General features: G+C 44.5%; 1 protein-coding gene across 2 annotated transcripts in view; it reads right to left on the bottom strand.

Annotated features, from left to right (window-relative positions):
• Positions 1-3,597: 3,597 nt before the first annotated feature.
• The window catches only part of HEATR6 (HEAT repeat containing 6), a 35,354-nt gene continuing 25,652 nt past the window's right edge, over positions 3,598-13,299 (bottom strand). The window contains exons 15-21 of one of the 2 annotated variants that reach the window (XM_030296062.1): positions 11,534-11,668; positions 10,703-10,825; positions 9,866-9,990; positions 8,935-9,031; positions 7,657-7,861; positions 4,639-5,180; positions 3,598-4,186 (exon numbers count right to left, since the gene is read on the bottom strand). In XM_030296062.1, coding sequence (XP_030151922.1) covers positions 4,169-4,186; positions 4,639-5,180; positions 7,657-7,861; positions 8,935-9,031; positions 9,866-9,990; positions 10,703-10,825; positions 11,534-11,668 — 1,245 coding nt within the window. In that variant the 3' untranslated portion in view covers positions 3,598-4,168. Of the gene's footprint in view, positions 5,181-7,656; positions 7,862-8,934; positions 9,032-9,865; positions 9,991-10,702; positions 10,826-11,533; positions 11,669-13,299 lie in introns of both variants that reach the window. The other variant, XM_030296061.2, reaches the window with a different exon arrangement.

Here is a 13,299-nt window from a genome sequence, read left to right as displayed (position 1 = left end):
TTTTCTAGATGAAATTTAGAATCATTTTGTCATTTAAAAAAATCTTATTTTGACTTTGATGGGAATGTGGTTAAATTCATAGATTTAAAGAGAAGTGGTCTTTATAATATTGAGTCCTTCTATCTAGAACATCGTATACCTTCTCTTTTTTAAATGTCTCTTGTGACCTTTGAAAAATTTTTATTTTCGCACAAATTCCTTGGACTGGCTTTCTTTATTTCTAGGTATTTTATTACTTTTGTGACTTTTGTGAACGGAATCTTTTTTGACAAAAAAATATCATACCCATTATTGCTGACATACGGAAGAGCTAGCGATTTGGGCATATTTGTAAACAGCTACCTTACAGAACTTTCATTAGTTCTATTATTTGCCGAGTTGATTTATCTCGACTTTCTGCAAATAGTGCTTTGTGGATTCAGTCTCTCAGACTGGTGTTCTACAAATAATCATAATTTGGAAACTCTTTGAAAAAACTTTCTGGAAAATTAATTGCATTGTTGGTTTAATCACCTTGATCATTAAATCTTGTATGTTAGGTAACAGTCGTGATGACAGGGTTCCTTGTCTTGATTCTGACGTTTTAAGGAAAGTCACTGATAAGATAGGTATACTTTATGATGTTAACAATGTATCTTTAGTTTTTTTTAAATAATTTTCATCAAAAAAGGACATTGAGCTTTGTCAAATGCTCTTTCAGCATTCATAAAAATGACCATTTGGGTTTTTTTTATTTGATATGTGATAAATTTTGTTAATAGAACTTCTCATTCAAGAAATGCCCCTATTCCTACAGTAAATACCAGCTGGTCATGGAATCAATGGCAGAGCAGTGATTTCCTTTCTTTTTTTTAATTTTTAAAAATGCTTTATTTTTGAGAGAGCACAAGTGGGAGAGGGGCAGAGGAGGACAGCGGATCCAAAGCGGGCTCTGCACTGATGTGGGGCTCAAACTCAAACCACAAGAACATGACCTGAGCAAAGTCAGATGCTCAACCGACCGACCCACCCAGGTGCCCCAACAGGGCAGTAATTTTCAAGGAAAGGTTTTTGCAAATGGCATACGCTGCCGCTGCTTTGAATTAAACCTGCAGGCCGCATTCCTGTGGGCTGCTGTGGCAGTGCTTTAGTCCTCTGACCCCAACCCTAATACAATATCCTTGTCCACTGGAGCTGAGGATCCCTTCAGTTGTGACCCGAGGCCTCCAGGTGTGTACCAAAAGCAGGTCCCACTCCAATGACCTTTCTCCAGTGAAGAGACAGACATTCAAGCCCAGGAAGGACATCAGAGAGGTGTGACAAGGGCACCGTTTATTGCTGAGTGCTTGCTCTGTGCCAGCTCCGAGCCAGATATCATGCGACCTACTCCTGAAACCCTAGGAGGTACTATTATCCCCATTTTACACATGAGAGGTCAAGTAACTTGCCCAGGGATGTGGTTATTAAGTTGCAGAGTTGTCCTGCAAAACTCAGGTGTAATTTCAAAGCTTGTGGAAACTGGATGTTAATTCCTGACTGGCCCTCGGGGATGCGTCCTGAGGCAGAACTAGGAAAGGGGTCACTACTGCCCCGTTAAGTATGTGGCCTCCCACACATCCAGGAATTTCCCTTGTCCACGGGGTCCTGTAGGGGCAAGATGGAGGGCTGTATCTGGCAGGCTACTGAGGTCCTGGGGTGGTGCCTCTCCCATACTGCTGGATTCAGGTTCCCGAGGCATCCCAGGTAACACCTCACCTGAGGGTGCAGTCAGGAGACTCCAGCTATTTACCAACACGAAAGGTCATGGTATGTCGACCGTATTTCTGTCTAGTGCTCTGAAAGTTCAAGGAAAAAAAGTATCTGACATTTATTGGGTGCCAGAAGCTGTCTGAAGAACTCTCCGCATACTAACTCATTTACTCATTATAATATCCTTATGAGGTAGGCACTATTATCCCTCTTTTGCAGATGGGAAAACTGAGGCACAAGATGTTCACAGATAGAAAGCAGCAGAGCCAGGGTTCAACCCTGGGCTCTGAAGCACTGCACTGTATTCACAAAGTGAAGGCCAAATGAAGCCGAGTAGCTAGAATTCACAGAACTCTTAGGCTGGAAAGACGGTGATGTTCAGCTCAGGGTCTGTGTTCACGCACAGATGTCAAAATCAAGGAAGCTCTTGCCCTGGTGTTCCACGGTGGGGGGGTTTCTGCTGCCCTGTAATCACCATAGGACCCCTGCTTTACCATGAACTACTAACATACAACAGGTTATAGCGTGTGCCTTCCTCAAGTTCTCCAAGTGGGTCGGAATTAGTGGCTTTTAGTGGTCACAGACAACTTCAAAAGTAAGCAAGGTGTCATCATGCTGTCAGTTTATTAAACAGAGGCTCTAGCCATCTGTACCTGGATAGCCCCTTCTCCTGTTTTTTTTCCTTTTAATTTTTTTAAATGTTTATTTATTTTTGAGAAACAGAGAGAGAGAGAGAGACAGAGAGAGAGAGAGAGTCACAGAGTGCGAAGATGGGGGGCGGGGGCAGAGAAAGAGGGAGACACAGAATCCGAAGCAGGCCCCAGGCTCTGAGCTGTAAGCACAGAGCCCGATGCGGGGCTTGAACTCACAAGCTCATGATCTAAGCTGAAGTTGGACGCTCAACCAACTGAGCCACCTAGACGCCCCTGGTTTTTTCCCTTTTAAACATCAAAAGAAAGTTCAGAGTTTGGTGTTCTGAATTAGAATTCTGCATCAGAGCCAGACTTTCTATTGTTTCTGCATCAGAATCAGTTCTAACCCTTTACTGTTTGTGAGGCTTCCTTTCACAATGGCAGCTTTCCTGAGGCACCAGCACAGGGCGTGTGGGAGCCCCTGCCCTTGGGGTACACCCACAGTGCTACGGCAAGGAGAGAACCAGCATCCCATCCAGACAGAAGCTGTACCCCGGGCTCCTGGAGTTTCTAGAAGTGCTTACCCTTCGGCTTTCCCTGCATATGAGCACCTGTTTTCAGAGACAAGGAAACCTGTACAGAAGTGAAAGTTTCTTCAAAAAATGAAGTTTTATTCAAGATAAACAAAGGATAAGAGCAAATCATCAAATCAGACCACTCAAAGTCATTTCACAAATATTTTTATCAAGAAGGTCACCAGTGAAAGCCCCCCAAACAGTGGGTATCTATGCCACATTTTTACTTTTAGGACAGGGACAAGTAAACAAGCTGCTGCTCAGAACATATTCCTTAAAGAGAAGGAAGTTCCAAGATTCATCATTAGGATCAGTACAGGTTCAACTCATTCCCTAGGCCTCTGTAATAATTCGTGTCCAGAGTCATCTCCAAAGAAAAGCAACTTTAAAGAATGTTCTACATGGGTGTTTTTACTGTACCATAGTCTAATTGTTTGGAAACTGGTTGGCACTCTACCAATGGAAAAGTGGGCCTTCAGTTACCGGACTAATCTGTTCCCCTGTCTGCTTGGATAGTATTTCCTGAACAATCAACAACACAGTAGAGGGAAAAGAGCAACTCAGGGGCAAATGAGAAATGCTGAGGACATATGTATGCCCTAAAATATGAATTTTAAGCTAAATAACAACAGTTAAATAATGTATTGCCAAAATCCATTCTATGTATCTTGATTTTTATTTATCCGAGATCAAATATAAGTATGGAGTAATTTTAGTTGGTTCTTTTGTGGATTGAAGTTCCTACCTGAAATCAATTCTCATAAAGTGTTGGTGGTTAATAGAGGAATGCAAAATTTAAATGTAAATAATTCTTCAGGGAGAAATCACTTTTATAACGGCTTAGACATTATCAAAATATAGTTTAAAAAGCTTTATAACCATCTAAATTAAATTAGAGAACTCTTTTTCTAAGGCACAGATGCAAAGGTGGTGAAACAACCATACCTTTAGTGTACGGACCACGCTCTCCTCGGGGACTTTAGAAGCTGAGACGGAAGCGGGTGGTGCGGCTACGGTGAACTGGACGCGGGCCCAGGGTGGCAGCCAGGTGCCAGGAGGCAGCTCTTTAGCTAGCAGCTCGTGGGGAGGCACACGGAGGGCTTCCAGGGTGTGTACCTGGGAAGCTCAGTGCAGTAGCTGTTTAGCAGCCTGTGAGGAACTTCTCAGTATTTTAGCAACTGAAGCAGCTACACCAGTGCAGACTGGCCGAACATCAGCTCTGCCTGAGGCTTTCTATAAACGCAACTTGATCTAAAAACAGAGAAGGTTATGGGCACGCTAGTTTTCATTAGTTTATTACAAAAAGAAAAACAATTCCGAGACACAATATATAACATAACGATTCCTAAATTCCTTCGTTTTTTTTGTCTTTATCTTGGTGTCTGAGGCCAAACACCCTTCGCAACCGTCCAGTCTGCTCAGCCCGCCCTACGACCGTATTTCCCGGCTCCCGGCTGCACAGGTCAGAGGTTCCAACAACCTGGACTGTGGCCAATGCAGCGGAACCACTCCCTAAAGTGGTTGAGCCCTTTGGGAAAAATTTAAATAGATGTGAGCCCATTCTGAATAAAATTGAATGGGTTGTTTCTGCCCCTAAAATTGAATCCTGCATATCTGATACTCAAGCTTGGGTCTTTCCATTACCACGACACCTGGAAGGTATGGCAGACCATTCACCGATCTGTCAGTCCCAGGAGTGCTACCTGTGATCCAGAGGAGTCAAAATAAATGGTGAGGGTATCTTCTAGAAAGTCCATGATGGCCCTTTTGGCTGAGTCGCCAGCCAGTGCCTGGATGCTGCCTATGTGCTCCAGGGCCGTTCTGACCATCTGGTCTCTTTCGTGCAAGCTGTGGGGTGCTCCGGTATCATCTCCCTCTGCTCCTGATTTTAAAAACTGTAGGATAAAGGACTGCACCATGTCCCCATTCGATTCGAGGGTTTCTCTGATGCAGGGCAGGTCTGAGGCAGTGGCCAAACTCAAGAGGTGGATCAGTGCCTGGCAGATTTGGGTCCGTAGGCTGGCACAGTACTTGAACTCCAAAAAGTCTGTGGTGTCTTCGCTCTTTTGTAAGGCAGTGACCAATGCGTTCCAGATCTGAACGTACTGCTCAGCTGACCCATACTGCTCTCTCTTGCTTGGGATGGAAAGGGCAGTGGCAGATCTGATGCGCACTTTGAAGTTCTTGCATGATGTCACAACCGACGTCAGGGCGTTGTAGGCCTGGGAGGTCCACGGGGCTGTTCCTAGAAAGAACCCACCGGCATTACAACAGATGAAGGCTTAGAAACAAGCAGGGGAGTGGAGAGGGTGGAGGAAATACACACTTATGCTCCAGCTGACACTAGGTTTTCATTCAATTCTCACGCTAACCCTATAGGATCAGGGTGACCAGTACTCACTGTGGGATTCTAGAGAAGGGGCTGAGTACGGATTCCCAAACTTCCCATTTCCTTAAACAGTCTGCTGCACACATGGGGGCCTCTGCTACTCTAAATGGGGACTTTGGCGACAGTGAAAGAGGCTTCTTCTCTGGGAAGAGGCTGTCCTACGGGGGTAAGGCTTGAGGAGCTCGGACTAAACTGTAGTGCCACTTGTGCTCAGTTGCCTGCTTCTGAGCAGTGCACACACTGCACAACCGTATGCCCAGCCTTGTTCATGATGACAAAAAAATATCTCATCACCCAGATTAGCATCCAGACACTGCTCTGGACATAGCAAGTCATGTGTTTTATTGCAAAGAAAAAGAAGGTACTATCTAGGCAGTGACTAAGGAACAGAGTACTCAGATTAACCAAAGGTGCAATTCTCTAATTTTGAGAAGATGATGTCCCAGTTTCTGTCTTCTTTCCCTTCCTGTTGGTCAGTCCCAGGAAATAAGCCTGCTTTCTTCCTCATCAGAACTACCACTCCCCACTCAATTTTGGGGTGGCTCTTATTCCTCAAGATGGACAGTAGAATAGAATTCAGCTTCCCTGGGGTGCCTGGGTGGCTCAATCTGTTTAAACATCTGACTTCAGCTCGCTCATGATCTCACAATTCATGAGTTTGAACCCCGCTTCGGGCTCTGTGCTGACAATGCAGAGCCTGTGTGGGATTCTCTCTTTCTCTTTCTCTGCCCCTCACTCACTCATGCCCTCTCTCAAAAATAAATTAATTAAAAAAAATTTTTTTTAGGAGCGCCTTGATGGCTCAGTCGGTTAGGTGTCTGACTTCAGCTCAGGTCTTACCATGGTTTGTGGGTTTGAGCCCCGCATCAGGCTCTGTGCTAACAACTCAGAGCCTGGAGCCTGCTTTAGATTGTGTCCTGCTCTCTCTCTGCCCCACCCCGACTCCTGCTCTGTCTCTCTCTCTCTTTTTCTCTCTCAAAAATGAATAAATATTAAATTTTTTTTTTTTTTTTTTTTTTTTTTTTTTTTACAAGAATTCAGCTTCCCTCTTTCAGCCCTTCCGAACTTCTTTGCTATCTTTGAAGGCAGGCAGGCAGACATCCACCTTAATGAGCTCCAACTCCAAAGGTCACTTTGGGTTATTTCCTCTGTAGAAAACGCCATGAAGCTACTTCTCCATTAGCCCTCGGTTGGGAGCATTTTTTTTTTTTTTTTTAATTTTTTTTTTTTTTTAACGTTTATTTATTTTTGGGACAGCGAGAGACAGAGCATGAACGGGGGAGGGGCAGAGAGAGAGGGAGACACAGAATCGGAAACAGGCTCCAGGCTCTGAGCCATCAGCCCAGAGCCTGACGCGGGGCTCGAACTCACGGACCGCGAGATCGTGACCTGGCTGAAGTCGGACGCTTAACCGACTGCGCCACCCAGGCGCCCCGGGAGCATTTTTTTTTAAATTGAATTTATTTATTTAAGCAATCTCTACCCCCAGCGTGGGACTCAAACTCATGACCCTGAGATTAAGAGTCACGTGGTCTTCCAACTGAGCCAGCCAGGCACCCCCTGGCTGGAAGATCGTGGCAATAAAAGGGGAGTAGAGCCAGATCTCCCTAACCTGATGCATGCTCTGCTGGCCCAGAATGGTTTTACCTCTCCAGGAACATAACTTGTTTCAAATCTTGTCACAGAGACAAATGTATAAGGCAAATGCTGGTAAGGAGAGGGAATGGGAATTGGGAGGCTTTGACCTATATGCCTAAGCAGCTATAAGCCACTGATGCTCTATCAAGGTGCACGGCACATCATTACTGAGATGCCCTCCTACACAGCAGCCCACTTCAGTACCAAGGGCTCATTTGGGATTTCCAATCTGTACCTCTTCTTCCATGCCAGCTTTTCTCCTTCATTGCCCTCCCCGCCTCCCCCCGGTTGTTAGAACAACATTTTCTTATAGAAAATGAAAGCAGACAAAAGTCCTACTCATCATCCCCTCCAGAGGCAACCACCGTTAATGATTAGGCTAATTTCCTTTCATTCTTTTTTCCACCCGTTTATTGAGATCATGTCGTAGAAACAACTGCATATCCTGTTTTAATTTGCTTAACATCAGAAGTACTTTCCCAGATTATCAAAAACTTTTTGTACACATAATTCTAAAGGATCCCTTTGAATATGTATACTATGATATATACTATGATTCCCCTAAAGTTGGGCATTCGAAACATTTCCATTTTTTCTAATATGTGATAAGTAAAACTACGAGGAACATCTTGAATACTACTGTAGGCTGGAGTGTGCTGTCCTGAGGCCCTGCACCAGAGAGACACCTTCTTACCTAATGGAAGAGCAGGATTTTTAAATACATTCCCCACTGCGTAGCAAGCATTCCATCGGACTTTCATGGCAGCCTCATTCAGCACAGTAGAGATGAGGGCCTGGATAGACTCCTCAATGATTTCAGCAAACCTGGGCTTTTCTATATGAGACGGTTGCAAAAAATGAAGCAAATTTCCAAGGGCCCGCACTGCGTTGCTTTTTACCTATAATAAAATGTAAAAAAAAGCATTCGAAATCTGCTTTGCCAAAGACATGTTACAGAAAGTATCATTTCAGCTTTAAAAAACACAGGAGGTCTTGGACAGCTTAAAGTCGGAAAGCCAATGAAAACAGCAGCCTGTAAAAGTGTGGCTTCTTGAAACTCTGCAAGGTCTTATGTGCTGAACAGCCTATGCCATCAGAGAGGTGAGGTCTTCCACAGCTCCTCACTGGTATTTTTGGATTAGACTCCAGAGAGGTCTGTCTTCCTCGTTTTACAGAGACCGTGTGGAAGACCCAGAGGCTACAGTGCAAATCTGGTTTGCAGCAAGGTGACGAGGAGAGGCGAGGTTTCAAAATTTCAGCCCAGTACTTTTCCATTAGAAAGTCTCTCTCAACCTTCGCAGCACACTAGAATCATCTGAGGAGCTTTCTTTCTCCAAAACCAATTCCCAGGCCCTAGTCCCAGAAATTCTGAACAGATTAGTCCACATAGGGCTTCCCAGGTTTTCAGAGTCACTGTACTAAATTAAGCCCTCAGTATGGGTCAGGTATCATGCTAGGTACTTTAACACAAGGCATCTCCGAGGCCACTGAGGTAGATGTAATGACTTCCAGGTTCCAGATGAGGAAACAGACCTTCAGAGAAGTTAATGATATACCAAACGTCACCCGGCTACTAAAGGGCAAGCCAGGATTTGAACCATGTCTACCTGACCCTAAAACCCATTTCTATGCTTTTAACTTATTAGTCTAATGGGAGCTATATAAAGCCAAGGGCTGTTCATTTTTCTGACTTGTCACTTCTACTGAAAGATTTTTTAGAAAAAAACAAAAACAAAAACCAAAAGCAGACTAATATTAAAACAAACACGGACAGATCATGGAGCAGTATTACAAAGAGCATTGATATTTTTCATGAGACAGGAGACAGGAAGGAAACTGTATAAGTGTGGAGTAGGCCACATTATACCTGAGTACTCTCTTGATCTCCTTTCAACAGGGATACATTTGGGGGATACAACTATAATACACTAAGTATCTAATGGAGAAATACCAGGCTTTGCTGTGGGTCTACCTTGTCTTTATCCCTGGACGCTTCTATAGCTGATCGCAACATCTTCAAGAGCAGGAGACCAGAGAACTCTTCCTGGAAACTTGGGTCTGGGGTTTCCCTGTTCCATCCAAAGCAGACAAAACACGTTAAAAGTTAAAACTCAGTTAAATATATACATATACAGAGGCATTCACTTAGAACTATAAAAATGTGGGAAAACAGCTCAACAAATCTGTTCCGATTATATCAAGAACTTAAAAGTTTATACCTTTTGACCCAGTAGGTCCACATCTAGGAATGTGACCAAAAGGTGTATCTTGAAATAAAGATTTTATGTACAAAAATGTTCATTGCTTAGAAAAGCCTAAGATAATGCACATGTTCGGTAACGGAGTGGTTAAATAATCACTTCACAGTGGTGATTATGTAATAGTAATGAACAATTTATAAAAAGCCAGCAGAAGTTGGGAGGATGCTTAGACATGCTGTATGGGAGAACTAAGCAATGATAAGCAGGGCACTAGTACCTGAGGGACAATAGCTGCCTCAGGGAGGAAGGCTTTATACTGATGACCCCTTTTGTATTGTTTCAATTTTTTTTTTAATTACTCTGAAAACTTACAAATTTGATAAAGAGTAGTGCGACCTATATTATGGTTTTGAATTTCTACTTTAGTATTTTCCACATTTTCTATAATGTGGATACGTTACTTATATCAGCATACAGTATTAAATACACACACACAAACACATACGTGTATATATATACACGTGTATATATAAAGAACGACTTACTAATCTCATTACTTGAAGGAGAATAAAACACAACAAAGCAGGAAGACTGACTACACGATATGGGAGAATTACTGTTCTTTTATAGTAGAGATCAAAGATAACATCCTGGGACCTCAACCTCAGAAGTCACCCAGGGGAAATGAGCTGAGTCACCTACATGTTGACAATCAGAGTGTCTGTCAAGTTGCCCAGGGACCAGGCTGCTTTGGCCCGGACATTCAGAGATTTGTCTTGAAGTGACATCAATATTGCATTCGCTGTGTCTGCAACAAATATGACATCCTGTAAGAGAAAATAAAACACTGTAGTTACTTTGGGAGCTCACACAGCTGCCTTAGAAATTCTGAAATTTATTTTCAGACAATGATATAAGCCTTTACCACAATTTCTATTTGAAAATCAAAATTTATTTACTCAATTTACTATTCTACTTATTATAATGTGGACACTCATTAAAACCCCAGGGGAAGGTCTTCTGGGATTTTGGTATGTGCCATGCACACCCGAGGGGCCTATGGATTTTGCTCTTGTTGAACATCTTATAACCTGGTCTGCGACAGTGATCCATGAATTCTGTGCTTAGACTGATTTCCACCTTGGGAAATGACACTAACAATGAAATGCATTTCTAAAACACATCCTATTCATTACACACTTCACAGTGAGATGTCACAACTAAGAGTGAAAAAGAAATTTATTCGCTTCTTAGCCAAAACTCTACATCAGCTTTCTAAATTATTATTATCCCATGGCAATATCCCACTTCCTTTTTTTTTCAATTATTCATTAATGTAAATCTAGGGTCCTGGGCAGTGTGCTAAATAATTAGAAATAAATGAACTTACAGGCATTACCGTATTTTAGTAGCAATTAAAGAAACTAAGAGCAATTTGGTGTCCCTTACTGTCCAACTCAGAAGCTCTGTATGCACCCAAATCAACACTGCCCTGGCCTATCACAGAGGCAGAGAAGGGCTGTGCAGGCTTGCTCTGACCTGTCTGAGACAGGGGAAAAGCACATAGACTCCAAGGGCCCGCGAGGTCGCCGCTTTCACTAGACGGTTCTTGCTGTCGTTCAGCCCAAGCAGCATGGTGATGCACAGGATCTGCCTGTCGCTCTGTAGTGAGAAAGGTGGGTGAAGGGAAAGTGAGAAAGAAAGAACCACGAGCCACTGTCCTCAACACGCGACTGGGACGTGTCTGCATCTGAACACAAGGGAGACCTTGAGGCTACCTTAGCAGAGAGCAGAGGGGCAACGCGGATCCAGGTATTGGGTGAGTGCCTGCTTGGTGCTGGGCACACACAGCACCTGTGACCATTAACCTTTCCCACTGTGTGAGTTAGGTCACCGTGTTCTCCTACTTCCTGAAAGCAGCCTCTTTATAAAAGCTAATTCATGCAAATGCCACTGAGGACTAAAGAAGGGGAGCAGCCTGAATATACATGTGGTGGGCACTGGCCAAGTACTGCTCACACTTCGTGTTATTACATTGTGCCCATTTTATAGATGAGAACACTCAGGGTTAGAGATGTTAAGAAAATCAGGGAGTGGAGTGGAAGAGATAAACCCAGGTCCTCCTAACTCTTGGTTTTGAAGTCTTTCTGAAACGTCTCTTCCAAGCCTCCTCCCTCACCTGCCCTCCGAGGACAGGGAAGAAAGGCTCCTCTGAGACATTAAGATTTGAAGTGTTTCCACCGCCCTCACCCCACACTCAAGCCAGGAATGATGCTGAATACCGGCTCAAGATGACAACGAATCTGAATCAAACTCAAGCTCTGCTGCTCGGGGGCACCACGTAAGGTGAGAAAACACTCCTGGAGTTACCGGCAGGCTGCTGAAGGCTTCGGGCAGGATGGAAGACAGGGCGTCACAGGTGCTCGCCTGCAGGGTCGGGTGCTCTGAGTTCTGCAGGGCTCTGGGCAGAGGGCCGTTTAGCATCATCGTCCAGAACATCACCACCTGGATCAGGGGCACAGTTACAGCTGTGGCCCCAGACACTATAGCAGAACCAACTTGCCGCTAAGACTACCTCAGGTGGCCCTAGTAATGCAACGTTCTTTAAAGCAGTAGCCTTCAGGGTGCCTGGGTGGCTCAGTTGGTTAAGCGTCTGACTTCAACTCAGGTCACGATCTCGTGGTCTGTGAGTTCGAGCCCCGCATCGGGCTCTGGGCTGATGGCTCAGAGCCTGGAGCCGGCTTCGGATTCTGTGTCTCCCTCTCTCTCTGCCCCTCCCCCGTTCATGCTCTGTCTCTGTCTCAAAAATAAATAAACATTAAAAAAAAAATTTAAAGCAGTAGCCTTTTGTCAATGCTTCCGCTAGTCCTTGCACAGCAGGGGAAGGAGCTTTAGAAAACAACTGCAGGGGTGCCTGGGTGGCTCAGTCGGTTAAGCCGCCAACTTTGCCTCAGGTCACGATCTTGTCTTTCCCGAGTTCAAGCCCCACATCGGGCTCTGTGCTGACAGCTCAGAGCCTGGAGACTGCTTTGGATTTTGTGTCTCCCTCTCTCTCTGCCCCTCCCCTGCTTGTGCTCTGTCTCTCTCCTTCTCTCAAAAATAAGTAAACATTAAAAAAATTAAAAGAAAAAAAAAAGAAAACAATGACTGCATCCTTCCACTTTAGGAACTAGGAAACAGCTGGCTACAGCTAGGTGGCCGGAGTGATGGGAGTGATGATGATCATGAGGAGGGGCAGGGGGTGATGGTGGTAACGGCGGCCATGGCTTGTGTTTTCCAGAAAGCCTCTCACACGCCAGGCACTGCTCTAAGCTTTACACATATCTACCCATTTCAATCCTCAGTACAACTAAATGAAGTATGTGTCATTATCTCCATTTTCACACAAGGAAACTGAGGCACAAACATATGGTGCAACTTGCTAGTGGGCATTAGGGCCCTGCACAGCCCAGAGGCCATGTGCCAGAGTCTAAAGAGCACCAGATCCAGAGGCAGAGCTGGGGCTGAATCCTTCAGTGGCTGTTTCCCATCTCTGCAACCTTGGGCAAGCCCCTGAACCTAAGTGTTGATTCCTCTTCAATAACACAGGGTGAAGATGTCTACTTGGCAGAGTCTTGGTGACAGTAAAATGTAACACTGTGTGTCAAGTTCCTTGCACAGTGTCAGGTGCACAGTGGAGACTCTTAAATTGAGCACTGGGCTCTCTTGTGGGTACTATGAAGATTTACCTTTTTTTTTTTTAATCTTTATTTATTTTTGAGAGAGAGACAGAGTGTGAGCAGGGGAGGAGCAGAGAGAGAGGGAGACACAGAATCCGAGGCAGGCTCCAGGCTCTGAGCTGTCAGCACAGAACCTGATGTGGGGCTCGAACTCACAAACTGTGAGATCATGATCTGAGCTGAAGTTGGACGCTCAACTGACTGGGCCAGCCAGGCGCCCATACCTCACTTTTATTAAAGCTCTCAAGGCAGGCATCTGAAGAGTACCTTGAACCGTTTCCTTCCCATGCTTTCTAAAAATCCTAGGATTTCAGGTGCATTTGCAACTGTCTGTGGTTTTGGAGTCTCTACTTTCTGCCCCACGAATTTAGTCCCAAGTTTTGCCATGTGTCCCACACATCAATTCTGTCCTCCCCT

The sequence above is a fragment of the Lynx canadensis genome, chromosome E1 (genome assembly GCF_007474595.2).
Source record: "Lynx canadensis isolate LIC74 chromosome E1, mLynCan4.pri.v2, whole genome shotgun sequence".
Classification (NCBI taxonomy): domain Eukaryota; kingdom Metazoa; phylum Chordata; class Mammalia; order Carnivora; family Felidae; genus Lynx; species Lynx canadensis.
This window is presented reverse-complemented; position numbering and strand designations above follow the sequence as displayed.